The sequence below is a fragment of the Rhinolophus sinicus genome, chromosome 12 (genome assembly GCF_057876585.1).
Source record: "Rhinolophus sinicus isolate RSI-liver-muscle chromosome 12, RSI-T2T, whole genome shotgun sequence".
In the NCBI taxonomy this organism is placed as follows: Eukaryota; Metazoa; Chordata; class Mammalia; order Chiroptera; family Rhinolophidae; genus Rhinolophus; species Rhinolophus sinicus.
The window spans coordinates 14,176,141-14,201,582 of record NC_142512.1 but is presented as its reverse complement, the minus strand read 5'-3'; the positions used below and the strand labels follow the sequence as shown (position 1 = coordinate 14,201,582).

At 52.0% G+C, this 25,442-nt stretch overlaps 5 protein-coding genes and 3 non-coding genes across 15 annotated transcripts; 7 read left to right on the top strand and 1 right to left on the bottom strand.

Annotated features, from left to right (window-relative positions):
* The first annotated feature begins 106 nt into the window (after window positions 1-106).
* Window positions 107-7,873, top strand: SENP3 (SUMO specific peptidase 3). 4 transcript variants are annotated; one of them, XM_074320220.1, is made up of 12 exons: window positions 107-402; window positions 712-802; window positions 1,247-1,963; window positions 3,097-3,336; window positions 3,429-3,540; window positions 3,914-4,061; window positions 4,191-4,238; window positions 4,589-4,666; window positions 6,323-6,460; window positions 6,623-6,706; window positions 6,826-6,876; window positions 7,337-7,873. In XM_074320220.1, exons 3-12 carry the CDS (start codon window positions 1,258-1,260, stop codon window positions 7,445-7,447), a joined length of 1,716 nt encoding a protein of 571 aa, XP_074176321.1. In that variant the 5' UTR covers window positions 107-402; window positions 712-802; window positions 1,247-1,257; the 3' UTR covers window positions 7,448-7,873. The 4 variants fall into 4 exon arrangements, with proteins under 4 accessions (XP_074176321.1, XP_019600634.1, XP_074176319.1 ...); XM_019745075.2 differs by lacking the exon at window positions 712-802 and having other exon boundaries at window positions 159-402; XM_074320219.1 differs by having other exon boundaries at window positions 266-402; window positions 3,914-4,238; window positions 7,337-7,590.
* An 892-nt stretch (window positions 7,874-8,765) lies between these two features.
* Window positions 8,766-14,655, top strand: EIF4A1 (eukaryotic translation initiation factor 4A1). 4 transcript variants are annotated; one of them, XM_074320221.2, is made up of 12 exons: window positions 8,766-8,802; window positions 9,317-9,457; window positions 10,131-10,179; window positions 10,611-10,743; window positions 11,124-11,263; window positions 12,154-12,322; window positions 12,666-12,775; window positions 12,986-13,129; window positions 13,235-13,372; window positions 13,483-13,572; window positions 13,819-13,898; window positions 14,004-14,655. In XM_074320221.2, exons 1-12 carry the CDS (start codon window positions 8,780-8,782, stop codon window positions 14,146-14,148), a joined length of 1,362 nt encoding a protein of 453 aa, XP_074176322.1. In that variant the 5' UTR covers window positions 8,766-8,779; the 3' UTR covers window positions 14,149-14,655. The 4 variants fall into 4 exon arrangements, with proteins under 4 accessions (XP_074176322.1, XP_074176324.1, XP_074176326.1 ...); XM_074320223.2 differs by having other exon boundaries at window positions 9,317-9,994; XM_074320225.2 differs by having other exon boundaries at window positions 8,766-9,117.
* On the top strand, window positions 10,778-10,913 carry LOC141569055 (small nucleolar RNA SNORA48). The gene has a single exon (XR_012492449.1). It is a non-coding gene; the product is annotated as a small nucleolar RNA SNORA48 (small nucleolar RNA).
* On the top strand, window positions 12,439-12,577 carry LOC141569067 (small nucleolar RNA SNORD10). The gene has a single exon (XR_012492461.1). It is a non-coding gene; the product is annotated as a small nucleolar RNA SNORD10 (small nucleolar RNA).
* Window positions 13,613-13,752, top strand: LOC141569043 (small nucleolar RNA SNORA67). Its single transcript, XR_012492437.1, has one exon. It is a non-coding gene; the product is annotated as a small nucleolar RNA SNORA67 (small nucleolar RNA).
* A 453-nt stretch (window positions 14,656-15,108) lies between the features above and the next one.
* On the top strand, window positions 15,109-17,232 carry CD68 (CD68 molecule). Its single transcript, XM_019745076.3, has 6 exons — window positions 15,109-15,321; window positions 15,396-15,823; window positions 15,992-16,111; window positions 16,245-16,317; window positions 16,426-16,596; window positions 16,891-17,232. Exons 1-6 carry the CDS (start codon window positions 15,273-15,275, stop codon window positions 17,022-17,024), a joined length of 975 nt encoding a protein of 324 aa, XP_019600635.2. The 5' UTR covers window positions 15,109-15,272; the 3' UTR covers window positions 17,025-17,232.
* Window positions 17,233-19,022: 1,790 nt separating this feature from the next.
* On the top strand, window positions 19,023-23,078 carry MPDU1 (mannose-P-dolichol utilization defect 1). Of its 2 annotated transcripts, none has more exons than XM_019745081.3 (7): window positions 19,023-19,244; window positions 20,940-21,005; window positions 21,175-21,307; window positions 21,646-21,731; window positions 21,862-21,965; window positions 22,131-22,241; window positions 22,376-23,078. In XM_019745081.3, the coding sequence occupies exons 1-7, from the start codon at window positions 19,142-19,144 to the stop codon at window positions 22,499-22,501; spliced, it is 729 nt and encodes a 242-aa protein (XP_019600640.1). In that variant the 5' UTR covers window positions 19,023-19,141; the 3' UTR covers window positions 22,502-23,078. The 2 variants fall into 2 exon arrangements, with proteins under 2 accessions (XP_019600640.1, XP_019600639.1); XM_019745080.3 differs by having other exon boundaries at window positions 19,027-19,244; window positions 21,847-21,965.
* SOX15 (SRY-box transcription factor 15) lies at window positions 23,079-24,761 on the bottom strand. Its single transcript, XM_019745084.3, has 2 exons — window positions 24,093-24,761; window positions 23,079-23,419 (listed from the first exon to the last, which is right to left on the bottom strand). Exons 1-2 carry the CDS (start codon window positions 24,611-24,613, stop codon window positions 23,251-23,253), a joined length of 690 nt encoding a protein of 229 aa, XP_019600643.2. The 5' UTR covers window positions 24,614-24,761; the 3' UTR covers window positions 23,079-23,250.
* Window positions 24,762-25,442: the final 681 nt, after the last annotated feature.

Genomic DNA, 25,442 nt, shown 5'->3' with positions numbered 1-25,442 from the left:
CCCGGCGTGGAGCTAAGGGGCGGGGCGGTCCCGTGGCGTCTACGTTCACGGGTAGGCGGGACTAGGGCGCGTGGTGGCCGCGCCGGCGCTGTTCGCCGGGTGTGACGTAGTAATCGTGCGCCGCCACCGCCGGTGGGCTTGGGGCTCGCGGGAGGGGAAGGAGGAGGGGAAAGAGGGGGAGGTGGTGGAGGTGGAAGCTGAAGCAGAGCAAGAGGCGGCCGCGGCGGGGCGGCTCAGCGGCACGGCGCGCGGCCCAGAAGCGTTGGAATCCTGAATTGAGAGAGCTACGGCTGAAGACAGCAGGAGTGGCGGGGCCGCCGCCGTCGCCAGAGAGATGAGCCGGGAAGCCTGAGGCCGGAGACGCCCGCCCTCGGGCCCGTCCGTCCGGCTTCCCTTCTCCCGGTGAGGACGCCCCTTCCCCTCCCCCCAGCCCTGCCCCGGCCTTTCCCATTCCTGGACCTAATTCCCACGTAACCGGAGCCCAGGAGGCCTTCGAAGGGGCTTCTTAAGGCCCTTGGGCTCCGAGCCGTCCGAGCCTGTAGGACCATACCGTTGCTGGGACGCATTCTGGTCCCAGGGGACAGAGCAGGGGAGGGGGCTGGGCCAGCCTGGCTCGCGCTGCTCAGTTCTGTCCCACTGTCTTCATTAGGCTGCTTAAGCACCGATTCGGTACTCTTTCAGTTTCCTTTAAAATCCTTCCCTTTTCAATAGGTTCTACTTTCTGAACCATAGGCCTGGCATCCCCATTGCTCCCTGAGACGACTTGAGCATGCCCCTTTCCCTGTTCGCTCCAGGGTGATAGGTAACTCTCTTCTTACTCTAGACCACGGTTTCCCGGTGGAAGTTGTGTTCTTTGTACCACGTCAGGATTTCCGGGCCATGTCCTTTATTAGGCTGTCAATTAGGACACCCCGGTAGTATTAAAATAGAGAAGTAGAGTCTGAAAATACTGGGTTTGACCTGGGGATCTGAAAGATAAGGTCCCCAAGGCCTGCTGCTTAGCTATTCTCCCTTGCCTCTATCTGGGTAAGAGAGAGAGGATGATGGCACAGATGCTAAAAGTCCCATGGTGCACCGTGTTAACCAGGAAAATCTGAAGTTAGCAGTTTTGGTTTTTTCCCCCTTTTGCGTGTCTCTGAATCTTAGTTTATTTGCATCTGATTCCAGAAGAGGCATGCTGAGGAAGAGAGGCAGGACCTGGGGTACAGGACGTTTGGATTCTGACACTCTAACCTTTGTTTTACAGGCTACTGGAAGATGAAAGAAACTATACAAGGCACCGGGTCTTGGGGGCCTGAGCCTCCTGGACCTGGCATAGCCCCAGCTTACTCAAGCCCTAGGCGAGAGCGTCTTCGTTGGCCCCCACCCCCCAAACCCCGACTCAAATCAGGTGGAGGGTTTGGGCCAGATCCTGGGTCAGGGACCACAGTGCCAGCCAGACGCCTCCCTGCCCCTCGGCCTTCTTTTGATGCCTCAGCTAGTGAAGAGGAGGAAGAAGAAGAGGAAGATGAGGATGAAGATGAAGAAGAGGAAGTGGCAGCTTGGAGGTTGCCTCCCAGATGGGGTCAGCTGGGAGCCACCCAGCGACCTCGCCCTCCCCGTCCTACTCATCGAAAAACCTGCTCACAGCGCCGCCGCAGAGCTTTGAGAGCCTTCCAGATGCTGCTCTACTCAAAAAGCACCTCGCTGACATTCCACTGGAAGCTTTGGGGACGCCACCGGGGCCGGCGGCGGAGCCTCACACACCCCAAGAACCATCTTTCACCCCAGGAAGGGGGTGCTACACCGCAGGTGCCATCCCCCTGCTGTCGTTTTGACTCCCCCCGAGGACCACCCCCACCTCGGCTGGGTCTGCTAGGTGCTCTCATGGCTGAGGATGGGATGAGAGTGTCTCCACCAGTGCCGCCCATGGAGGAAGATGGATTAAGGTGGACTCCGAAGTCTCCTCTGGACCCTGACTCAGGTAAGGTGGGAATGGGGTAGAGGAGGGGCTGGGAAGGACCCTGATCCTGGAAGAATACGAGCCTCTTGTTATGAAAATGGGGCCTAAGGAAAGTAGGATGGCAGAGTGAGGGGGTCCAGAATAGCTGTGAAATGTCTTATGCCCCACTTTGAGCAGGAACTAAGTCAAGGAAGGTAGTCAAGGCTGGGATACAGAATACTTAAGCAGGTGTCCTATGCATGGATGAGAAAGGGAGACGTGGTTTGGGAAAGTCAGACTTGAAGTCCCTCTTCATTCGGCCTTTCAGGAGAAGGACCCTTTCATGTGCATTTCCAGAAAGTGCCATTCTCAGTGGTGGGATGAGATCTCTCTGAATAGTGGGGTACATCACCTGTCTGGTTGTGTGTGGCATTCTCACTCAGAATACTTCTCTTTTGGAGAACCCCAACAAAACAATTTTAGGCTCTCTGTGCTTTATTAATTATTCGAGTGTTTATTGAGCCTTTGCTATATGTCAGATAATATGTTAGGAGCTAGGCATATAGTGGTGACTAATATCTCTGAAATTTGCATCTGTCTGAATCCTAGCCTTTCCTTGCTTTCCTCCTGTCTATAAGTACAGTTGACCCTTAACACGAGTTTGAACTGCACGAGTCCACTATAAAGTGGACTCAGCCCTCTGAATCTGTGAGTTTCCGCGTCTGCAGATTGAACCAACCTTGAATCGAAGATAGTATTTTCAGTCTGCAGTTGGGAATCCACAAATGCGGAGGGCTGACTATATGCATTGTTCTCCGCCATTTATATAAGGGATTTGAACATACGTGGATTTTGGTATCCATGGGGTTCCTGGAACCAGTCCCCTACAGATACTGAGGGACCACTGAATTTTGGGGGGGAGTTAAAAGTTACACGTGATTTTCAAGTATGTTATTCAAGGATCAACTGGAGTAACTCTTTCTCTGTTCTTTTATAACCTCTTGGACATCCTTATCTCATGCTTTAGGGTCTCTTTATTCCTTAGACTTAACTATTGGTAGATTCAGTTTCAATTCATCCTTGTGGTCTTATAATTTGTGTACATCATTTAATTTTCCCCTTGTCCTTTCATTTAAGCCAATTTCTCATCCCCATCTTGTTTCCCTGCCCTATAGGCCTCCTCTCCTGTACTCTGCCCAATGGCTTTGGGGGACCACCTGGGCCAGAAGGGGAGCGAAGTCTGGCACCCCCTGATGCCAGCATCCTCATCAGCAATGTGTGCAGCATCGGAGACCATGTGGCCCAGGAGCTTTTTCAGGGCTCAGATTTGGGCACTGCAGAAGAGGCAGAGCGGCCTGGGGAGAAGGCTGGCCAGCATAGCCCCCTGCGAGAGGAGCATGTGACCTGTGTGCAGAGTAAGGAACCCTAAGAGGACCTAGTCTCCTTCAGCAAATGCTTAGATCAGAGTCTGGAGGTCTCACCCCACTCCTCTCCCTCTTCCACTCAGGCATCTTAGATGAATTCCTTCAAACTTATGGCAGCCTCATCCCCCTCAGCACTGATGAGGTAGTAGAGAAATTGGAGGACATTTTCCAGCAGGAGTTTTCTACACCTTCCAGGTGAGGCATGAAAGAGATGCCCTTCAGAAGAGGACTAGGACCTGGGGGATGGGGAGAGAATGCTGCTGCTTTTTCTGCCATTGGGATGTACTTGAGAAGAAGGAAGCTAGAACTGAAGTGGGGAATCTACAGGCAAGATGCTAAGTCCCTGTAAGCCAGCTGGGAGGGTCTTTATCTGAGATCCTGAAATATTATGTATACCTGAGTATTCATGTGCTTCTTTCTGGGGAGTAGGCCTTTATCAGGTCCAACAAAGGATCAATGACCCAAAAGGGGAAGGAGTAGTTTAGACTCTTATCCTAGGCAGTAGAAGGTACTTCCTTGTGTCCTAGCCCCCTTGTCTTTTGTGTGACTCCACCCTTGGCCTACTCAGGAAGGGCCTGGTGCTGCAGCTGATCCAGTCATACCAGCGGATGCCAGGCAATGCCATGGTGAGGGGCTTCCGAGTGGCCTATAAGCGGCATGTGCTGACCATGGACGACCTTGGGACCTTGTATGGACAGAACTGGCTCAATGACCAGGTGAGGAGGAGTAGAAAAATAGGCCCAAGAGGGGATTCAGGGAACAGGGTGTCTGGGGCCCTCTTCTTGGGGGAGCCCTATACCCATGCTGCACCCTCCATGGCAAGTTGCTTCCCATCTTCTCGTCAGGTGATGAACATGTATGGAGACCTGGTCATGGACACAGTCCCTGAAAAGGTAGGCCTAACCAGGTTTTTCAGTCCCTTTCATTTCTTCCATTTTACGTAAAGAGGGCCTTTGTTTACGGGGAGAGAAGGTAATCTACTAAATTCAAATCTATAATTTTTGTCCTGGTCTTAATAATTCTATTCCTTTCCCCCAGTCTTCACTGTTTTTCCCCTATAGCTAACCCCACAAATTGGGATGGGAAGCTGTCAGATGAGGTTAAAAACAATTTGTTTTTTTATCCTCGTAGAATTGGAGTGCAGGTCGTTGAAAGTAGTCCTTAGAGCCATAATGAAATGGAGAGGGCAGTTAGCAGGAAGTCTTTTAATTCTATCCAACTCTTTTTTTTATCATTGGCACAGGTGCATTTCTTCAACAGTTTCTTCTACGATAAACTCCGTACCAAGGGTTATGATGGGGTGAAAAGGTGGACCAAAAACGTGAGTTATGAATTCACATCTACTTGTGTAGCACCTTGCCTTTAAAGAATTAGAGTTCTATTTTTATAAGTTGTTTCCCCAACTCTGTTCATTCAGTCTTCCAAATATTTATTCAACATCTCGTCTGTGTGCTAGATACCATTCTAGGCACTAAGGATACAGTGTTAAATAAGGAAAATTTCTTGCCTTTATGGGGTGAGAATAAATAAGCAAGTTAAGTTCCAGCTAGTGATAAGTGCTGTGAACAAATTAAAACAGAATAATGTAATAGCATGGGAAGTGGGTACTTTAGATCAGGTGATCTGGGATGGCCTCTCTTAGCGGAGACTTGAATGTTGAAGAGTCAGCCATGTGCAATTTTGTGGGAAGAGTGTTCTAGGCAAAGGGAACGGCAAGTTACATGGGACTCAAAGTGAGAAACAACATTTGAGGAACAGAGGGCCCCTGTGGTTGGAACAGAGGGAGCAAAGAGAAAGTGATGGGAAATTTAGTTAGAGAGTAGATTATGAAAGGCATGGAGGGTTGGGTAGGTTTTACTCCATGTGTATTGAGAAGCCACATGAAAGTTTTAAGCAGGCTGGGAAGTGCCTCATGTTTTAAACTCTTATTTCAATGATAGGTTGAAAGTGGGGCAAGAGTAGAAGTAGGCAGAGTAACTTAGGAGAGTAGCACAGAAGACCACATGAGAAATTTGGACCAGAATGGTAAAGGCATAAATAGAAGTAGTTTTATCTAGGATAAGTTTTGTGGGTCGAACTAGTAGGACTTTCTGACAGATTGGATGTGGGAAATGAAGAAAAGATAGGAATCAAGGATGATGCCTCGGTTTTTGGCCTAAGTTATTGGGGAAAATAATTAGGAGCAGAGTAGGTTTAGTGAGGAAGCAAAGTTCTTTTCTCCTCTCCAAATCAAAGGCCAGGAAATTTCTACAGTAAGGTAGGACATTGGCTCCAGCATGACCTAATTGCTGTCCCCAAGTTCAGGAGCTTACACTCCCAGGGATTTGGCAGGCCTGCTTCTCCCTGTAGAGGTGGGGTGACATACACTGAAAAGAACGTGGCCTTCTGTGTATCTGTGTTTGAATTCCACCTCTGCCATGTCTTTCTTCTATGACCTTGGGCAAGTTACTTTCCTTTTTCAAGCCACAGTTACCGCATTGTTATGTTGAACATGAGAACATCCTTGAAGGATCTTTGTGAATGTTAACTGGTTGAGGTATTTACTAGGTGCTATGCATTGTTTTTAGTGGCTCACGGATATTAACTAGTTTTATCCTCATAATGAAAAGGTGACGTGTGAGTACTGTTATTTTCATTCTCTTGCAGATAAAGGAACAGGTATAGAGTTAAGTAGCTTGTCCGTGGTTATAAGCTAGTAAATGGAGGAGGTGGATTTGAACCCTAGCAGTCTGGCTTCAGAATCCTGAGCCTGGGTGCTTAGCTAGTAAGCATTTGTACCTTTAATATGTGAAAAGTACTTGGCTCATCCTTGGCTGTTGAGTGTTCTGCCACCACTTCCTCTGTCTTGCCTTCCTCCCTTACCCCAAGAATCAAGACATCCAGGGCCTCCTTGCCTGCTCCGCCATTCTTTAGATCCTCATGGCAGTAGACAGGACTCTTGTGCTGTCATACCTGACTTCTGGCACTGCCTCCTTAGGTGGACATCTTCAATAAGGAGCTACTGCTAATCCCCATCCATCTGGAGGTACATTGGTCCCTCATCTCCGTTGATGTGAGGCGACGCACCATCACCTATTTTGACTCGCAGCGCACCCTAAACCGCCGCTGCCCTAAGGTTTGACGGAAGGGGAAATGTGGGTAGAACGTAGGGAGGATGTCCAATGGAGTGGCATTCCGAGCAGAAGGGTGCACTTGGGGTCTCTGAGAAGCAACCTAGGCTTCGTGGCTGTGACCACTATGCCCTGGGTTCACTACCTCCTTTTCTCCGTCTACACAGCATATTGCCAAGTATCTACAGGCAGAGGCAGTGAAGAAAGACCGGCTGGATTTCCACCAGGGCTGGAAAGGTTATTTCAAAATGGTAAGTTTCCAGAGGGAGGGGTACGGGGTTGGTGGTGGGGATAGCAGTAGGAGGCAGAAGTTGAAGCCACACCCCTAGGCATCTCCAGGTGAAGGGCCTACCTTCTTTCTTTTCTCTAGAATGTGGCCAGGCAGAATAATGACAGTGACTGTGGTGCCTTTGTGTTACAGGTAAGCAGATGGCATTTGGGTTAAAGGGTTGGGAGGGAGATGGGAGGCTGTTCTACATCCCTCATTTGGCTCACAGTAACCTGGATGCGAGGAGTAACCTTATGTGGTAGGACACAGAAACCCTGACTTCTTGGTCCTCTCCTGGCTTCCCCATCCCACATTGGGACTGGGTCTCTGGTCCTTGGTCTCTGGCTGGGATGCACCTGCCTCCTGACCCCCAATGCAAAGTGTTTTCTCTGTTTAACAGTAGGTATTTCATGTAGCAAGTAAGAACACCGGCTTTAGAGTCAGACTTGTTTTTGAGGCCCCGGCTGTGGGACCTTGGCTTCTTTTGTTTGTGAAATGGGCATGTTCTCTGAAAGATCGAGTGAGATGTATCTCATATGAAATGTGTAGCACAGGTCCTGACTTGGGGGATACTCAGTAGGTGGTTCTCATGGCCTGCTTTGTTAACACCCAGTACTGCAAGCACCTGGCCCTGTCTCAGCCATTCAGCTTCACCCAGCAGGACATGCCCAAACTTCGTCGGCAGATCTACAAGGAGCTGTGTCACTGCAAACTCACTGTGTGAGCCTCGTATCCCAGGCCTCAAGCCCATTCATTAATGGGCAGGGGGACATGGGCGACCCTTCCCAAGAAACTCCAATTTCTTTCCTCTCCTGCCTCTTCCCACCCAATTCCCTTTGGTTTTTCATATTTAAATGTTTTAATTGATTTCTGTATTTTTTTCTTTGAGAGAAGAGTTGTTGATTTCTGATGTTCCAGGGGTGGCTATGGAAAAGCCCGTTTTTCTCTGTCTGCAGAAAAGTCAGGCCTTGCAGCCTGGAGGGGGCAGTCATTCCCCTTCCATGTGTATGGGAGGGGGCCAGGAAAAAATCTGTGCTGGGGTGGTGGGCGGGCAAAGGGATTACTGCCTGCCAGATCTTCAAACTTTTTTTTATATATATATATAAATGCCACGGTCCTGCTCTGGTCAATAAAGGATCCTTTGGAGATACATAGTGGTGGTCTTCCTTAAGGGGCCTCAAACTAATGGATATGCTCTATCTCAGGCTTTTCTCCAACAAGTGCTGTTAGCTACCTTTTTATGGGTCTTGAGACTTAAAGGGCCACCTCTCCATCCTGGCTCTGACAGTGCATCATGTCTTAGTCACCTAAAAGAACCCCCCACCCAGGGGAGCAAAGGATGGAAGGAGCGACAGTAGGTTATCCTCAAAAATAAACGAGCTTGAGGGGTACTAAAGTTGGGGAACAGGACACTTAAGGGAGCGGTCCAGGATTCATGACAGGAACCCCAAATGTTCTTAAGCCCAGAAGTTGGTTATTCCTTCCCTCCTCCCTTACTAACCTCCCACCCGCTAGGGTATATGACTCCTGATTCCATCATCCCTGGTATACTTGGAACACATCGGGGCGGTGTCAGATCTGTCTATGCTGGAGAACAAAATAAAATATGGGTCCAGTGGAGACCTGGAGCGGACGTGAAGGGAAGTGGAAGTCCCGGGAGCCCGGAAGTCCCTGGAGGCTGAAACCTCGCCCCCCTTGCATGATAGGGCCTACTAGGCCACATGACTGAGATACTATCGCCTCCGCACGTGTAGGGGTGCAGGGCCCCAAGATGGCTGCCAGACCTCGAGGCCTGACTCTTGTATGTCACTTCCGTACCGGCGAGAAGAGCGGGCACTGCAGCCAATGAGGCCGCGGGGCGGGCCTTCACCTTGATAGGCGTTCAAGTTATCCAATGGTGGCTGAGTGCCAGAGCGCCTACGAACTAACGTCACGCCGAGTTGCCGAGAGCCGGCAGGCGGGGCCGAGGCGGCCAAACCAATGCAATGGCTGGGGCGGGGTCGGGCGCTCTATAAGTTGTCGATGGGCGGGCACTCCGCCCTAGTTTCTAAGGATCATGTCTGCGAGTCAGGATTCCCGGTAAGGAAGGCATTTGCAAGAGATTGGGGCTACTTACCCTGCCGCTCCCTTTCCAGGGCCCCGCGCGGGGGGAAGCTAAGACCCATCGCCCTAGGTTCACCAGTGTTGCGGGGAAACCAAGCCGGGAGGACCGGTCCTAGGGGAAGGAAGGAGGGGGCGGATCCACCGCCGATGCTGCCACCAGGGCCTAGAGGGCGAGGACAGCCCGACTTTTGGGGCCTAGAGTGCGAAGTGCGTTAGGACGCCAGTACGCGGTGCGCGAAGCCCCGGCCCTGAGTGGCGAGACGAGGTCGCGACCTAGCGTGGGAAAGAAAGGTAGAGGTGGCTGGTCCGGTTGCCTCACTGCCGTAGGGCTCGCGCGCGCTCGGAATTCCGGAGGATTCTGGGGCGGTACCACTCGCCAAGGTGGGGGGGGGGAGCTTGGGTCCTCATGTCCAGCCATTTCGTCGCGTCGAGATACGGGTCGGGGAAGAAGAAACCGGCCGTTCAGTGTGCTGGTTTTCTTGGCGGCCAGGACTGAGCGTAACCCGGAGGAGCAGCCGCGTGAGGCGCCAGAAGCCCACCCGGCGCCCGGGTCCATTTTGCCGCACAAGCCGGTCAATTGGCAAACTGCAGATGGGCAGGTCCACTTTTCTTCGGGGGTGAGCGCCCTGAGGTATGGGAGGGCGATGCCATTTCGCGACGGGGGCGGGCTGGATGTGGATTGTTCCGTGGTGGGGGGAGACCCCGCCGGGTGGTCGAGGGAGCGAGCACATGGCGGTCTGAGATGCTCCCCTCCCCCAGTCGGCTTCGCCTCTTTAAGTGTTGTGCAATCTTCCCCCGTGCTAGCTCGGCTGGGGCTCATTGTGCGCGAGGCCGCCACCGCCCGCGGCCTCCCACATCCGGGCACCGCGAGGGGGGTAGATGGGTTGGAGGGAGTGGGGGAGGGCGCGGGCGGAATGACGTGGGGGGAAGGGGATGTCCTACCTTCGATCTGGGAGGTGAAGGGCGGGACTTCCGGCGCGCTGGGGCCACGATGGGAGGTCAGGCCCGGGACACGTGGGCCCAAAGGCAAGCACCACCTCCCGCCCTCGTTAAGTGGGGCGCTGTTCCTCCCAGCTTTTGAGTCTTGTAGGAGGGTTACCCCATCATGTCGGAGCGGCCTGACTTGAGCAGCTCCCTGGATGGGGCAAAGGCCTGACTCAAATGTAAAGTAAGGATTGTCTTCTAGGAACTGGTGGGGGGGGATGGGTCAGGGAGTGAAAACTGATGGCTGGTTGCTGGTAGGAAGAGCTTGGCTGTCAGGATTTCTAATGTGCCTCAGTCAACATTATACTTTAAACCAACAGATCCAGAGACAATGGCCCCGATGGAATGGAACCCGAAGGCGTCATCGAGGTGAGATTGGACCCCTACCATCATTGTCCTTCAACTTTGGGAAGGGCAGTGCTAGGAAAGCAGTGCCCCTGGTTTCTTGGAGTGGTGATTCAGTGACTTGAGATTAAATTAGAACCCAGGCTCCCCAATAGTGAAGCCTTCCTCATAGGAAGGCTTAAACTGTTTTATAGTGATTTGTTTAAAAGGTTTATATTCTTGTGAGAATGTATAAAATGTGTCATTCAAATTGAGTCCTGTCCTAGTACAATCTCCAGTCTCAAAGTTTACAAGTGGAATGGTCCTTACAGTGAATTTCCCAGGCCATGGAGAACCAGCTGGCTTCCTGGAGAGAGGAGAGGTTGTGGGCTCTGAAGCTTTGGTGAAGGCTTACAAGCTCCTGTTTGCTCCAGTGTAGAGGCTCACTTCTACTTTAATTTCTTTGCATTCTACAGAGTAACTGGAATGAGATTGTTGATAGCTTTGATGACATGAACCTCTCGGAGTCCCTGCTCCGTGGCATCTACGCCTATGGTTTTGAGAAGCCCTCTGCCATCCAGCAGCGAGCCATTCTTCCTTGTATCAAGGGTAAGACCCCTCTGTTTTAGAACAAGTTTGGGACTGTCCCTGGCCTGGGTAGAGTGGCACCTGGTTTGGTGGTGCTTATCTCATATCAGCCAGGGACAAAGCAACTCCTTGTTTATCCCAGCTTGGCTTTTGGTCTGTGCCCATGCCTGGTTCATGCCCTGGACACATGAATTGCTAGTTTGATTACAGTAAGGTTGAGTTAACCTCATCTGGCCTCCAGATCTGTTCTCATGGGGGTACTATGTTGTGATGGAGTGAAGGCTGAATCACTTCATGCTTGTCATGTAGCGTTATTGCTCTCATTAAGCAAGGCCTTGAATGTTCCATGATCTCAAAGTGTATTCCCTCTACCACATCAAGTTTTTTCCTGATTTGTTTAGGTTATGATGTGATCGCTCAAGCCCAATCTGGGACTGGAAAAACGGCCACTTTTGCCATATCGATTTTGCAACAGATTGAATTGGATCTAAAAGCCACACAGGCCTTGGTCCTGGCGCCTACTAGAGAGTTGGCGCAGCAGGTGAGAGAGTAGCTTCTTTCCCTTCTTGAAGGACTGATTTAGAAATAATTAGTATAATCCAAAATCAGTGCTCCCCAACCACCACCACCACATTGGAAGAACTGAGGTGTAGGGGGCAGGTGGGTTGGAGGGGAAAGAAATGAGCTAAAGAAAATCAGTTGATGACTTCTAGATCTTTTAAGACTTTCTGGGTTAATTATAAGCGTTTTTCTACCGAAACACAATATGCGTCACTTCCTTCCACCCATTTCCTCAGTCAAATGGGAAAGCTGGGTGGAGCCTGGCTGGCTGGGCAAGTTTGGTGGCTGTTTTATGAACAAAGCCACTGGCAGTGGGCAAAGAGACACCTGATTTGTGGTGTTGCTCTTAGTAAGGCGCAAAGCAGACGTCCAGTCCTTTGTTCTTACTAGCTTGATGGCTGGGTTGGTGGCCAGAGCCATTTCATGCCTGGGGCGTGTAAAATAATGCTGGACTGTTTTCCTGGGTCTTGAAGGGGGAAAGATCGATAGGACTGGTCTCATAAATAGATTATTAATTGAGGCTTGGGGTATCGTTTTAAAATGTTTAAGAGTGAATATGACATAGCTTTTGTGGTACTAGTGCAATAGGATATAGATAAACGTCATTCCACATAAAACTGGTTGCTATGAGGTTGAGTATAAGTGGGTCACATTTGGCTTTCAGAAAGTTAGGGGGTCTAGGATAGTAAGCTACATTGAAATTAGAGGGCTGTTACTGAATTAGTGTGACCTTAGGTACGTCTAACTTGTCTGTTTCTTGCCTGAAAAATGAGTTTTAATAATAGTGAATGTCAGTGTGGAAAGAATAAATACAGTTAAAATGGGATTTGACATAGTGGTAGCTAACGTGAGCACTTTTTCTGGATACAGATACAGAAGGTAGTCATGGCATTAGGAGATTACATGGGTGCCTCCTGCCATGCCTGCATTGGGGGTACTAATGTGCGTGCTGAGGTGCAGAAGCTGCAGATGGAAGCTCCGCATATCATCGTGGGTACCCCAGGCCGTGTGTTTGATATGCTTAACCGGAGATACCTGTGTGAGTATCTCAGAGTTCTAGTCCTCTGGGTCACTTCCCTCTTCTACATGCTTTCCCAGTCTTTCCACTTGACCACAATCTTCCCAGTGAGGCTAGTTTTCCCCCCTAAAAGAGTTGCTCTGTGATGAACCCCATGCGTGTCATCTGAGCCTGGCTTCCCTGTCTCGGCCCAGGTAGTGTTCTACTTCCCAGGGCTGTTGTCTGGACTGGCAGGGGGGCTCCCAGGCAAAGGATAAATCTTTGATTTCTGAGAGCACACTACCTGTCTCTTCCTGGTTCTTTATTGGGAAAATTAAGTATGTTTCCCTACTTCCTGTTGATATTTTTTTCTTTTTTTTTGTAGCTCCCAAATACATCAAGATGTTTGTATTGGATGAAGCTGATGAAATGTTAAGCCGTGGGTTCAAGGACCAGATCTATGACATATTCCAAAAGCTCAACAGCAACACCCAGGTGAGAAGTTTAGTCTTGGCTGTGTAGCTGATCCTTTGTGGACCGGCGTCGTTAGGGTAACAGAAGAGCAATGTTAAATGCCAGAGGAAGCATAAAGAATCCCAGTCTTTGCTTAAGGCTTTTTTTGTATTAGTTTCTGTTTTAGGTGGTCACCTAGGGACGGTGGCATGGAGTATCTCCTGTCCTGAGGTTGCCCTTTTTTCCCATTAGGTGGTTTTGCTGTCGGCCACAATGCCTTCCGATGTGCTTGAGGTGACCAAGAAGTTTATGAGGGATCCCATTCGGATTCTTGTCAAGAAGGAAGAGTTGACCTTGGAGGGTATCCGCCAGTTCTACATCAATGTGGAACGAGAGGTGGGGCCCAGTGCAGGAGGCGGGCCTGGTAGTAAGTCCTTGGGTATAGCCCCTGACTGATGTTTTTTTTCCACCACCACCCCCCCCTGCACCCCCCCCCCCCAGGAGTGGAAGCTGGACACACTGTGTGACTTGTATGAAACCCTCACCATCACCCAGGCAGTCATCTTCATCAACACTCGGAGAAAGGTCGATTGGCTCACTGAGAAGATGCATGCCCGAGACTTCACTGTCTCTGCCATGGTGCGTTCTCACCCCACCCCGGTGTTACAAGCGGTATGGATGTGTCGTGTCCTACTTACAGCCAGTTCTCAGAACCAATGTGACTTACACCCTTCTATTTCCTTTTCTAGCACGGAGATATGGACCAAAAGGAACGGGATGTAATCATGAGGGAGTTCCGCTCTGGCTCCAGCAGAGTACTGATTACCACTGACCTGCTGGTGAGTGGGGGCAATTTATTTGGAGAAAACGGGAGGGATAAACCAAGGTGATTCCCTCTCCAAGGGGCCTACTAGTGCCCCTCTTCAGGAAAGTAGCAACTTGGAATAAAATCTGGCATGCCTCAGGTTTTCAGGGGAGAGTCAAATGTGAATTTCCTTTGTCTTTGGCTGCCGACATAAGTCCCAAGTTCCTTTTGGATAGATAGTGTCTCAGTTGTGCTGAAGCTGTCGTCTTTCTTGCCATAGGCCAGAGGCATTGATGTGCAGCAGGTTTCTTTAGTCATCAACTATGACCTTCCCACCAACAGGGAAAACTATATCCACAGGTGAGTATACTCACGCAACCCCTCCCTTATGCCCAATCCTGGGCTGAAACTTCTGTGTGTGTTTTTTTTTTGTGTCCCGCATCCTAAGGTGTCCTTGTTTTCCAGAATCGGTCGTGGTGGACGTTTTGGCCGTAAGGGTGTGGCTATTAACATGGTGACAGAAGAAGACAAGAGGACTCTTCGAGATATTGAGACCTTCTACAACACTTCCATTGAGGAAATGCCTCTCAATGTTGCTGACCTCATCTGAGAGGGGCTGGCCTGCCACCTCATGCCAGCCAGGGTTCAGTCCTTGGGCTGAGGAGCAGGAGGGGGGAGGGATGGGAGCCAAGGGATGGACATCTTGTCATTTTTTTTTCTTTTTTTTTTCTTTGAATAAATGTCACTTTTTGAGGCAAAGAAGGAACCGTGGACATTTTAGATACCCTTTTCTTTGGGGTAGGCTCTTGCCCCAGGCGCCGTCTCTTCTCCCAGAAACACTAATCCACTTCCCTAGTCAATCTCCAAACCCCAGAGGCTCTTCCCACCCCAGCCAAATTCCTCTGAAAATGATTCAAGGGGGCTATAATATCACTCAACCTCATTTGCTGGACCAAATCAGGAGGAAGAACCCCTGAGTTAGGTGGCCCAGGGGATTGTCCCCAGGTGGGGGGAGCAGGGGAGAAAAAATGGTAGCCATTTTTACATTGTTTTGTATAGTATTTATTGATTCAGGAAACAAACACAAAATTCTGAATAAAATGACTTGGAAACTGCCTGTTTGGGCTTTTCATTTCTTTCTTCCCCTTCCCTCCCACCTGCAAAGGAGTGTACCTCCCCTCCCCCAGCTAACATTTACCCATTTGTTAACATTACTTTGGTAACCACAATGGTCATATTAAGTGGATAGAGTGACCCTTCTGTAAAGGGTTAGGCAATCACCATCACAAGTATCTCATGTGTCTCAGCTAAGAGGAAGTGACAGGGGGGGGGAAAGTGGTAACTTGATTTTCCATCTTACTGAGTTCATTTTTTCTCTAGAAACAGACTGCTGTTTCTCAACTGGTTCTATACCACCAAGTTTTGCTAAAGAAGACCAATGGGTCTGGGTCCCCAAGGATCAACTGTTCTAAAACTCCCAACTCATTCTGCCCACGTGACTTGATCCTGACCACTCCCACTTATGTGAAGCTAGGGCCAATCATCTAATGACAATTTTAATGACTAAGAGATTGGTGGCCGGGGTTGAGGTGCCTGAGTCAGGTTGGGGGGGTAAGGTTATGTTACAGGAAGTCAAGGACTTTCGTTTCCTCTTCCAAAAGAAGGCAGGGAATAGGATTAACTGAGCAAGCAGCTAGGACACAACCCACTTGGTCTCGGCGAGGCTGGTCTGCCATGAAGCTCGTTGTACTTTTCTCCGGGGCCTTGTTGGGGCTACTAGCAGGTAAGACTGAAGGGGAGAGCCCCTGGGAAGAAACCTGCCCCTGGGTTGCTAACCATTCTTTCCTCTGCTGAAAGCTCAGGAAACGGGGAATGAGTGGCCTCATAAAAAATCGGCCACTCTGCTGCCATCCTTCACGGTGACACCTACAGCTACAGAAAGCACAAGAAGCATGGAAACAACCAGCCCCAGTACTACCGGGAGCCAGAGAACCACTACCATAGGCACCACCAGCCACGAATCCACAACAGCCACTCACAGTCCCATCACCACCACCAGCCATGGCAACGCCACAGTTCATCCGACAAGCAATAGCACGGCCAGCAGCCCAGGACCCTTGACCAGTCCCCCCCACCCAGGACCACCTCCACCCTCTCCAAGTCCTAGCCCAGGCTCCAAGGCCGCTATAGGAGATTACACTTGGACTAATGGTTCCCAGCCCTGTGCCCACCTCCAAGCCCAGATTCAGATTCGAATTCTGTACCCAACCCAGGGTGGAGGACAGGTAAACCTGAAAGACAGTAAGACATGAGAAGGGGGTGAGACTGCCTGCTATGGTTCAGAAGGGAAGAAGGAAGAGAAGGGACAAGTAACGGTGGGGATGAAAGGAACAAGGCACCTTGGATGGCATAGCTGTGTAGCCTTGTGACCCTCTCATCTTTAACTTCCACAGGCCTGGGGCATCTCTGTACTGAATCCCAACAAAACCAAGGCCCAGGGGGACTGTGAGGGTGCCCATCCCCACTTGCTTCTCTCATTCCCCTATGGACAGCTCAGCTTTGGATTCCAGCAGGTACCGCACCCTCATCCCTCACTCTCATCCTCCAAGTACCCGCTCCCTACCCATCCCTTGCCACACTGCTTATTCTGTGGACATGGATACTACTCTCCCCTGCTGCCCTGAGCCTTCCTGGTCACCTCCCCAGGAGCCACTGCAGAGCACTGTCTACCTGAACTCTATGGCTGTGGAGTACAATGTGTCCTTCCCGCACGCAGCACGTGAGTAACCTTCCCTTTCTCATCACTTGCACTGGACTCCTGAAGGAGGACCAAAGCTTGGGGGGTGGGAGACATGGATGCGGAGCTCACCCTAACTCACTCTTTTAGAGTGGACGTTCTCCGTTCAGAATGCATCCCTTCGAGAACTCCAAGCCCCACTGGGCCAGAGCTTCAGTTGCAGAAATGCGAGCATCATTCTTTCACCAGCTTTCCACCTCGACCTGCTCTTCCTGAAGCTACAAGCTGTTCGGCTGCCCACTACAGGGACCTTTGGGCCAAGTAAGACCTACTCCTTCCTTCCTAGAACTCTCCCACGGCACTGAAAACCCCTACGCCGGGCCTATAAACTTCCTTCTTACATCTAAAAATGTCCTCCCTCTTCAGACTTGTCCGTTATAGGACAGCTGTCCTCCCCTGCTCTACAAGGCTGCCCATTCTCCCCTTTCATTTACGGTTATCTAAGTGACCTCCTTACCAAGCTCCTACTTCCTAATGTCCCCCCCACATTCCTTCCCCCCACCTTTGTCCCAGCCACCACCATTGTGATGCCTACTTGCCCTATCTTTCTGCCAGGTTTCTCCTGTCCCAGTGACCAATCCATCTTGCTGCCTCTCATCATCGGCCTGATTGCCCTTGGCCTTCTCGCCGTGGTGCTTGTTATCTTCTGCATCTGCCGGAGACGCCCACCCACTTACCAGCCCCTCTGAGCATTTGTCCCAACACCCAGGGCACCAGGGGATGCCCTCATTTCTGACCACTCAACTGACTCAGAGACAGTTATCTTCTTTCCCTCTCTGTAGTAAAAAACAAAAGTAGATAATGTAATTGGGAGGGATGAGGGGAGATGTTTATTAAATGTGACAGATTCCCTGCCCCCACTCCCAGTGGGAGAAGAGTAAAACCTACTCAAATTTGTCTTTGGTTTTCTTTGTCTTTACTGCCAGGATTAAAAGCCGTGAGTTTCTTGTCACAACGCTTTCTGTGCCTTCCATGGTTGAGTGTCAGGGAGCCAGCAACAGCCGGTGAGGAGGGATGCAAATGTCACTGTGTGACCAAATACCCTCAGGAGTTCATCCCCCAAAGTCTGGCACAGCTGGTGTTGAATCTGCCTTGTTTCCCTTCCTCATTCTGGGGTCCCTGGCTGCTCCAGTTCCCCGTACCCTCCAACCCAGTGCAGCCACCCATCCCGGCGGCCTTCTTCCTGACCCTGATATACAATTACAGGTGAAGCAGGCAGCAGTAGCAATGAGTGTGGGTGGGAAGGTCACACCTGTGTCATTTAGTTTCCAAAGGCTGTGCCAGTGGCTCTTTAGCAACAAAAAAATGCCTGTCCTGCCTACCATGTCCACGGCTGGCTGAACAGCCTGATTAAACCCTGCCGCACCTGGGATGCTCCTATCTCACCTGCAAAAGGGTTTCATCAACAATGGGACAGTGGGAACTCTGACCTCCAGATAGTCACCCTCTGCTCCTGGGAACATACCTCCAGCCTGTGTCACCCATGGGACCAACCCTGATGTCCTCAGTGGTGGTGTACTTAGTGGTAGTCAGTGGCACCCGCAGGGCAGCCTATGTCCAGATCCTACCAAAGGGCTGCCAGCCAGCCAGTCTGCACTACCTCTGACTGCCACTCCCGCCCTTTACAGGCCATGGTGCAATCACTGGGGGCCAAAATGGAGCCCTCCCAGTTGTAAGAGCCACTCAAGGCTACAGAAAGCAGTCACTGGGACGTGCAGACCCACCCCACTGAGGGCAGCCTGGACGTGGCAGGGCCCCAGCAGCCCCACCACCCCCTCAGGCATCCCTATGACCTTGCAGACTGTGGCACGAGGCACCAAAGGGCTGCAAGGCAGCACAGTACTTGCAGCAGGTGCCGCGCTGCCAAAGCATGATGGCCAGGTCCACCTCCACAGGGGACTGCAGTTGGTGTCCCAGCGCTGGGTAAGAGAGGGCACAGCTCCCACCGGGTAGTCCAAGGTGCCCTTTCCCAAGAGGAGCTGCTGGGCTCACTTAAGCCTTGCTTAAGTCCGTGTTCAGCAAGTGGTCAAAGGCAGCAGAGGAGCAGGCCCTGGCCCAGACGTGGCGCCCTCAGGCCAGTGGGGTGGGAGGGAACCCAGGGGGCCCTGTCTGTGCTCCAGGGACGGGCTGGGCCCCAGAGGGGGCTGGGGTGGCTGTCCTCCCTTGAAACTGGTCTCACCTTCCCCACTTCCTCCTCTTCTGCTTGTTTGTCCCGGCCCAGCAGTTGCTGGCACACCCATCCGCCAAATCCTAGGCATAGCAGAGGAGGGAGAAGCATGGGCCCTGCCCACAGCCTGGGACCCATGTTAGGCCGTATGGCACAAATGTCCTGTTCCCGCCCATGCCATTTCCTCTGGAGAAGCAGAGACAACAGGAGTTGGAGAGCTACAGCGCCCCCATCCAACTCCATTTTGGAGACTCACGCTTCTTCTTTCTTAACTTCGAACAATGTAAAGTCAGCTGGGAGAAGACAAGATGGCGCCTAGCAGAAGCAGAGAAAAGCCGGATAAATCTTGCTTCCAAACTGGAAGAGTAAACAAAGGCGCGAAAGATGGAACTGCGCAGGCGTACAGCTTTGGCACGCTTTAAAATTCGAACAGCAGACAGGGTGCGTCCAAAACACGGTCTCTGGACGAGACCTATCTTACGCTACGGAAGATGAGATGGCGGTAGCGTAGGAAAGAGCGGGGAACATGGGGCGGTCCAATTTAGTCGCGGGAAGACGAGAGGCGGAATGCCCTGAACGCGCATGCGCACCGTAAGTCAATGACGGTCTGGAGAGACTGGCGGAAGCTATCTTTGCAACATGGCGGCCGAGGCTGACGGGCCGATCAAACGGGTGCTGGTTCCGATTCTTTTACCTGAGAAATGCTACGACCAAATTTTCGTCCAGTGGGACTTGCTTCACGGTGAGTTTTATTCGGCATCCAGTCAAAGTTCTGCTAGTGAGCCCTCGGGCGATAAGTGGGGCGTGATGCGGCCTAAGGGACCGCGGTGACTACTGCACACTGTCCTGAGCGGAAGTTACTTCTGAGCGGGGCGGAAGTGTCTCGCGCTCCGTAGAGGGAGGACGCCATTTTTTAACGAGTGGGAGTCGCCCGGTGAAAGTAATTCTTTGTGAAATTTATGCTTTAGCGACAAATAAAAGGCCAAAAGACTCAAATTTTACAAAACAGGGTTAAAATATGAACAAAGAGTTCCAACCTTTAGGAGGTCGCTATACCTTCAGGAGCAAAGTTAAACTTGATTACAAGCCTAATGAATCCAGGCCGTCAGCGGCACCCCCAAAGGCTCCTGTTATTATGATGGCTTTCATTCCAGCCTCCACGTTTGCTCATGGTCTAATTTTGGAATAACTTGCCTATCTTCCTCTTCATACGAGGCAACTCCACAACAAGGCCCACTTTAGACATCACACCCTTTGCGAAGCTTTCCCAGTCTGCCCCCGTCAGTTCATGTTACTCCACTGTGCTCCTGGAACACTTTGTGTTAACCACATTCATGATCCTTGAGAATCTGACTGCCACTGGGCCAGGCACCTTGGGGAGAAAATGAAGGGTAGTAGAGCCAGGGATAATGGGTTCAGGAATGAATATGCAGGAGACCTGTCCTTGAAGAGAGAAGACGTGTAAAGGGATCACCTAGTTGCTCAGTGGCAGGGAATAAAGGATCTGAGGACTCTTGGGCATTGTTCAGCTTTATACAGGGAGCAGTGGCGAGAAGTCAGACCAAGGAGTTTAGAAGTAATCTTCAGAGAATAGAAGATTGAGTCAGAGGGACGGAATGGTAAAAGCTGTTTTGGAAAGTCACCTGGTCTGAATATGATTTGCAGCATCAAGGACCAGGCCTTTTTCACTTGCCTCCAGACAACACAAGGCTTTTTATTTTTTTAAGTTTTTTTTTTTTAATTGGGGAAGGGGAACAGGACTTTATTGGGGAACAGTGTGTACTTCCAGGCCTTTTTCCCAAGTCAAGTTGTTGTCCTTTCAATCTTAGTTGTGGAGGGCGCAGCTCAGCTCCAGGTCCAGTTGCCGTTGCTAGTTACAGGGGGCGCAGCCCACCATCGCTTGCAGGAGTCGAACCGGCAACCTTGTGGTTGAGAGCCCGTGCTCCAACCAACTGAGCCTTCGGGGAGGCAGCTCAGCTCAAGGTGCCGTGTTCAATCTTAGTTGCAGGGGGCACTGCCCACCATCCCTGCAGGACTCAAGGAATTGAACTGACAACCTTGTGGTTGAGAGCCCACTGGCCCATGTGGGAATTGAACCGGCAGCCTTTGGAGTTAGGAGCGTGGAGCTCTAATCGCCTGAGCCACCAGACTAGCCCAACACAAGGCTTTTTTGTTTGGGTAGTCAAAGTCTTAGCAGCGGCAGTCCACAGTAGTGCTTTAAAGTAAATTCTTTTTTCTTTAAGGAGGGCACAGCTCACAGTGGCCCATGTGGGGATCGAACTGCAATCTTGGTGTTATTAGCACCAAGCTCTAACCAACTGAGCTAACCGGCCACCCCAACACACTGCTTTAAGCCTGTAGGCCTGGACTGCTTCCTGAAAGCCCTGGCCTGGGTTCCAAAGGTCTCCTCTCTGCTTGTCCCTTTTTCTCTTCTCAGTCCCCTGCCTCAAGATTCTCCTCAGCAAAGGCCTGGGGCTGGGCATTGTAGCTGGGTCACTTCTGGGTATGTATTTTATTTTCCTTTCCTGCCGTTGGGATGGGGGTGAAGCGCTAAATGCCACAAGCTAATGGGTCCCTTAACTAGAAGTGGGGTTAACATGCTTCCCAGTAGCGGGTGTGTTCGACTCCCAAGGGATATCAGTTTCTCAAAACTGACCTCATTCTTTCTCCAGTAAAATTGCCCCAGGTGTTTAAAATCCTTGGAGCCAAGAGTGCCGAAGGGCTGAGCCTCCAGTCAGTAATGCTGGAACTAGTGGCATTGACTGGGACCATGGTCTACAGCGTCATCAACAACTTCCCCTTCAGGTGAGGGGCTTGCCCTTTATCTCCAAGGGTAAGTGCCCACAAGTCTGATGGGGTTAGTGTGAGGGAGGTAAAAGGGCAGGAAAAGCTTAAGCCCTTCTGGAAGTCTAGCCATCATCTATGGAGGTGATAAGAGGAGAAGGTGAGCATTCCACGAGTGCCCGGGATCCACAGTGAGTAGGTCAGAAGTGGGGAGTGCTGGGAGGCAGGAGGTAAGGGATCAGTAGAGCTGTGGAGGACAGGGAGTAATCAAAGAATTGTGTCCCCAGATGGACGGGCCATGGAGGCTTTCCCTGCCTTTCCAGGCCCACTTGTCTTCCTCCCAACTCTTAACTCTGCAGCTCTTGGGGTGAAGCCCTGTTCCTGATGCTCCAGACAGTCACCATCTGCTTCCTGGTCCTGCACTACAGAGGACAGACTGTGAAAGGTGCTGGGGATTTAGACCAGGCTGTGGCTCTTGGGAGCCCTGCTGGGAATTCAGGCCTAGGGAAGCCAGAGGACTCCAGAGGTTGATGAGGACTCCTTGTCTCCCTGACCCCAAGGTGTCGCTTTCCTAGCGTGTTATGCCCTGGTCCTGCTGGTGCTGCTTTCACCACTGACGCCCAAGGCTGTAGTCACCCTGCTCCAGGCCTCCAATGTGCCTGCTGTGGTGATGGGGAAGGTTGGTACTGGGAGCAAAGGAAAAAAATGTTGGGAGGGGGTGTTTGGGGAGGGTCAAAGTAGAAGCTTGGTGTGGGGTGTTGGACTAAGGGGAATGTGGGAATCTGTCATGGAAACATGGTAAGAATTCAAATGACAGAACAAAGGGTCTCAACTCCCCCTATAGCTGCTCCAGGCAGCCACCAATTACCACAACGGACACACCGGCCAGCTCTCAGCCATCACAGTCTTTTTGCTCTTTGGGGGCTCCCTGGCGCGAATCTTCACTTCCATTCAGGTGAGTGCACATTCTTCCCTCTAGAGGGCATTAAAATCTCATCTTACCTGTCCCAGTTGAGGATTCAACTGCCCCCTCTGGAAGCTTTTTTGGGGCTTGGCTGAAGAGTGACCCTAGCTCTGTCTCACATCCAGGAAACTGGAGACCTCCTCATGGCTGGAACCTTTGTGGTCGCTTCTCTCTGCAACGGCCTCATTGCCGCCCAGCTTCTCTTCTACTGGAATGCAAAGGCACCCCACAAGAAGAAAAAGGAGCAGTAGGGCTGCGTTGGCGCCTAGAATCCATTCAGCGTTTCCCTTCATCTACCCAACCTCAGGGTCCTTCCCGTCTCCACCAGTCTGCTGGTGTGACTTAATCATTCCCCGTTCCTCTGTAGCTGCAACTTGAGCCAGGGTTTGTTTTTAGTGGAAATGTATAGTTGGTGGACCCAGATCCTTAAAAAAGGATATGGGCATATTTTCAGGCTCACATTTTGACATTGTGTGCTGTCCTGTGTATACATTAACTCATTTAATCATTTGATTCCTCTGTTACTAATTTCCAGCTACTTACCTATTGTGGGCAAAAGTCTTGCCTTGTCCCCCACCCCCATCTCCCACTTCTTAAGAGGACAGCCCGGACAGTGGAAAGGACTAGGGGCTTATGCCTGCCCGGCACTGTCTCCTGGACCCCAGTGCTGGGTGGGGGGAGGAGGACGGAGAATGACTCAAGCAGGGCCCCAGGGTGGGGTGAGGAGGTTCCTGCACTGGCAGGTCCAGGCGGAAGGGAGTGGAGACCGTGCTGGTTCCTGCTGCAGAGAGGGGGAACAGATGGGGCAATAAAGACTCAGAGACATGGTTTAATTGTACAAAACCGTGTTCGTCCTACAAAACAAATGTGTTGCTCCCTCTGGCCTTGGAGGGGGAGGGGGTGGAAAGCACAGGCCTCCAACAGTGCCAAAGGAATTTGCAGTGGTTCTGAGTGAAAAAGGAGGTTGGAGCCCTTCCTGGGAGGTCCATGTCCATGGCGGTTAGAGGTGAGCTAGGGGCATCGGGGCCCCAGAAAGAGAAGGGTTGTATGGAGTGGGAGATCCTGGGGGTGGGTAAGGGTTATAAGGGGGGAGCAGCTCCCCCTGGAGCCTAGGGTTACTCTGATGGAGGGAGCACGGTGAGGGGGCCTCCGGTTTACTGTGGGAAGAGCTGCAAAGAGAGAAACCGGGGTTAGAGCGTGCTTCCCTGTGTTGGAGGTGCCAGGCAGGGTCCCCAACACCCATGTGAGGGCAGGTCTGACTAGTTCGTGGGCAGACAGGTGGAACCTACCCATCCCTGGCTATCTGGGCCCCACTGGGTACCACAGGTCCAGAACCAGAACCCAGGCTGGCTTAGAGCAGCGTAGCCTTGTTGGGGCAGGCTTAACAGTGAGCTTGTGTGCTGCGTGCCTGTTTTCCAAAATTTCCTCTTTTGGGGCAGCAGGCCAGAAAGGGGCAGAGTTGGGCTTGGCCTCTCCTTGCCCCGGAGGCTGGGAGAGGAAGCTGGGTCACACCAGGGCCAGAATGGGGGTGGGAGGAGACAGGAAATCCAGGTAGGTAACGATCAACATCCAAGGGGCTGTGGTCTTGCCCCTGCAGGGCTGCTGCTGCCAGGCTGAAATGAGAATTCCTCTAGGAAAACCCTCCTTCCCGACCCTTCACAAGGCGCTGTAGTGGAGGGGGTGGTACTCTCCAAAACCTCAACTGCAACCCACAAACTCCCAGGAGTGGCCTCTTGCTTGGGTGGGCTCGGCCCCTGCCAGCAGGATATCTGGTATCCGCCCCGCCCAAGCTTCAGGAGGGGGACAGTGTCTCCTTCCTCACCCCGCTCCCTAGTCACTCACCTGTAACCGCCAGGCAGGTAGACTGTCGAATAGTTGGGGGGCTGGTACCCAAAGCCTCTGCCTCCCTGAGTGGTCGCGTACCCGGGTCCCCAGGCCGGCCCGCCGCCGCTTCCCTGGCCGAAGTGGAGCGGCCCGGCGCCCGCGTTCTTGGTCTTGCGCCGAGGCCGGTACTTGTAGTCCGGGTAGTCGCGGAGGTGCCGGGCCCGCAGCCGTTTGGCCTCCTCTACGAAGGGCCGCTTCTCGTCCTCACCCAGCAGCTTCCACTGCGCGCCCAGGCGCTTGGATATCTCCGAGTTGTGCATCTTTGGGTTTTGCTGCGCCATCTGGCGGCGCTGAGCGGAGCTCCACACCATGAACGCGTTCATGGGCCGCTTCACCTTCTCCAAAGGAAGGCCCCCGGAGACCACAGGGCTCCCAGCGCTTTCCCGCTCCTGGGAGTTCGAGGACGAGGAGGCAGGGGCCGTGGGAGCGGAAGGTTCCAGGCTCCAGGCCTGGTCGTGTGAGGGGCCGGGTAGCGCCATGGGGGTGAAGGGAAGCCTTAAGAGGGCGCCTACACACCCCTCCAAAGCGACACGTTGATCCCCAAACCCAGTATCCTTAAAATAGAAATGTCTTCCTAGTCTGGAGTCGTTCCAGGGAAACTCGTGTCTTTGAAAAGTATATATCGTGTCCAACTTCAGCCCTTATGCTGGAGCCCCGGCTCCCTACCAAGCCGGCAGCTTTGGGCGAGTCCAGAGCAAAATCCGCTGTCTGGTACCCGGTACAAGACAGGTTGCGCTCTCCTTGCCTTGTTGCCCAGACCCAGTCCGGCTTGCCCTACCTGCGGCTGGCTCCCGGCCGGGTGCTCGGTGGAGGTGGTCAGCTTCGCGCTCAGTCTCTGGAGTGTCGCAGCTGCTGGGCGGCGCACCCCAGGTGCCACAGCACTCACACCGGGCCTCAGCGTCTGCGGCTGGCGGGTGGGCCAGGCCCAGGAACAACTTTTAACGACTGACTCCTCCCCTCTCCCTCCCAGCGGACCGCACCTACAGAAGAGCGCCAACATCCCCCTCCCTTAGGCAGACCCAGGTGTCACGTTCTTCCCAGCCCCCAACACCCCTTCAGGGTACCACGCCCCCTCCCCACCCAGGACCCAGCAATCAGGACTTCCAGCCCCCATAGCTCTGCACGTCTTCCCCTCCCTTTTTAAATGTTGCTAATTTAAAGTCAATTCCTTTGCACAATGGGATTAAGCACAGGGAATCAAACGCCCTTAGGGTCAGTTGTGCTAGGAGGAATTTGAGAGTACCCCACCCCCACCCCAAACTCTTTTCTCGTGCCCATTGCTCCTCAAACCCCTGACCTGACCCTGGG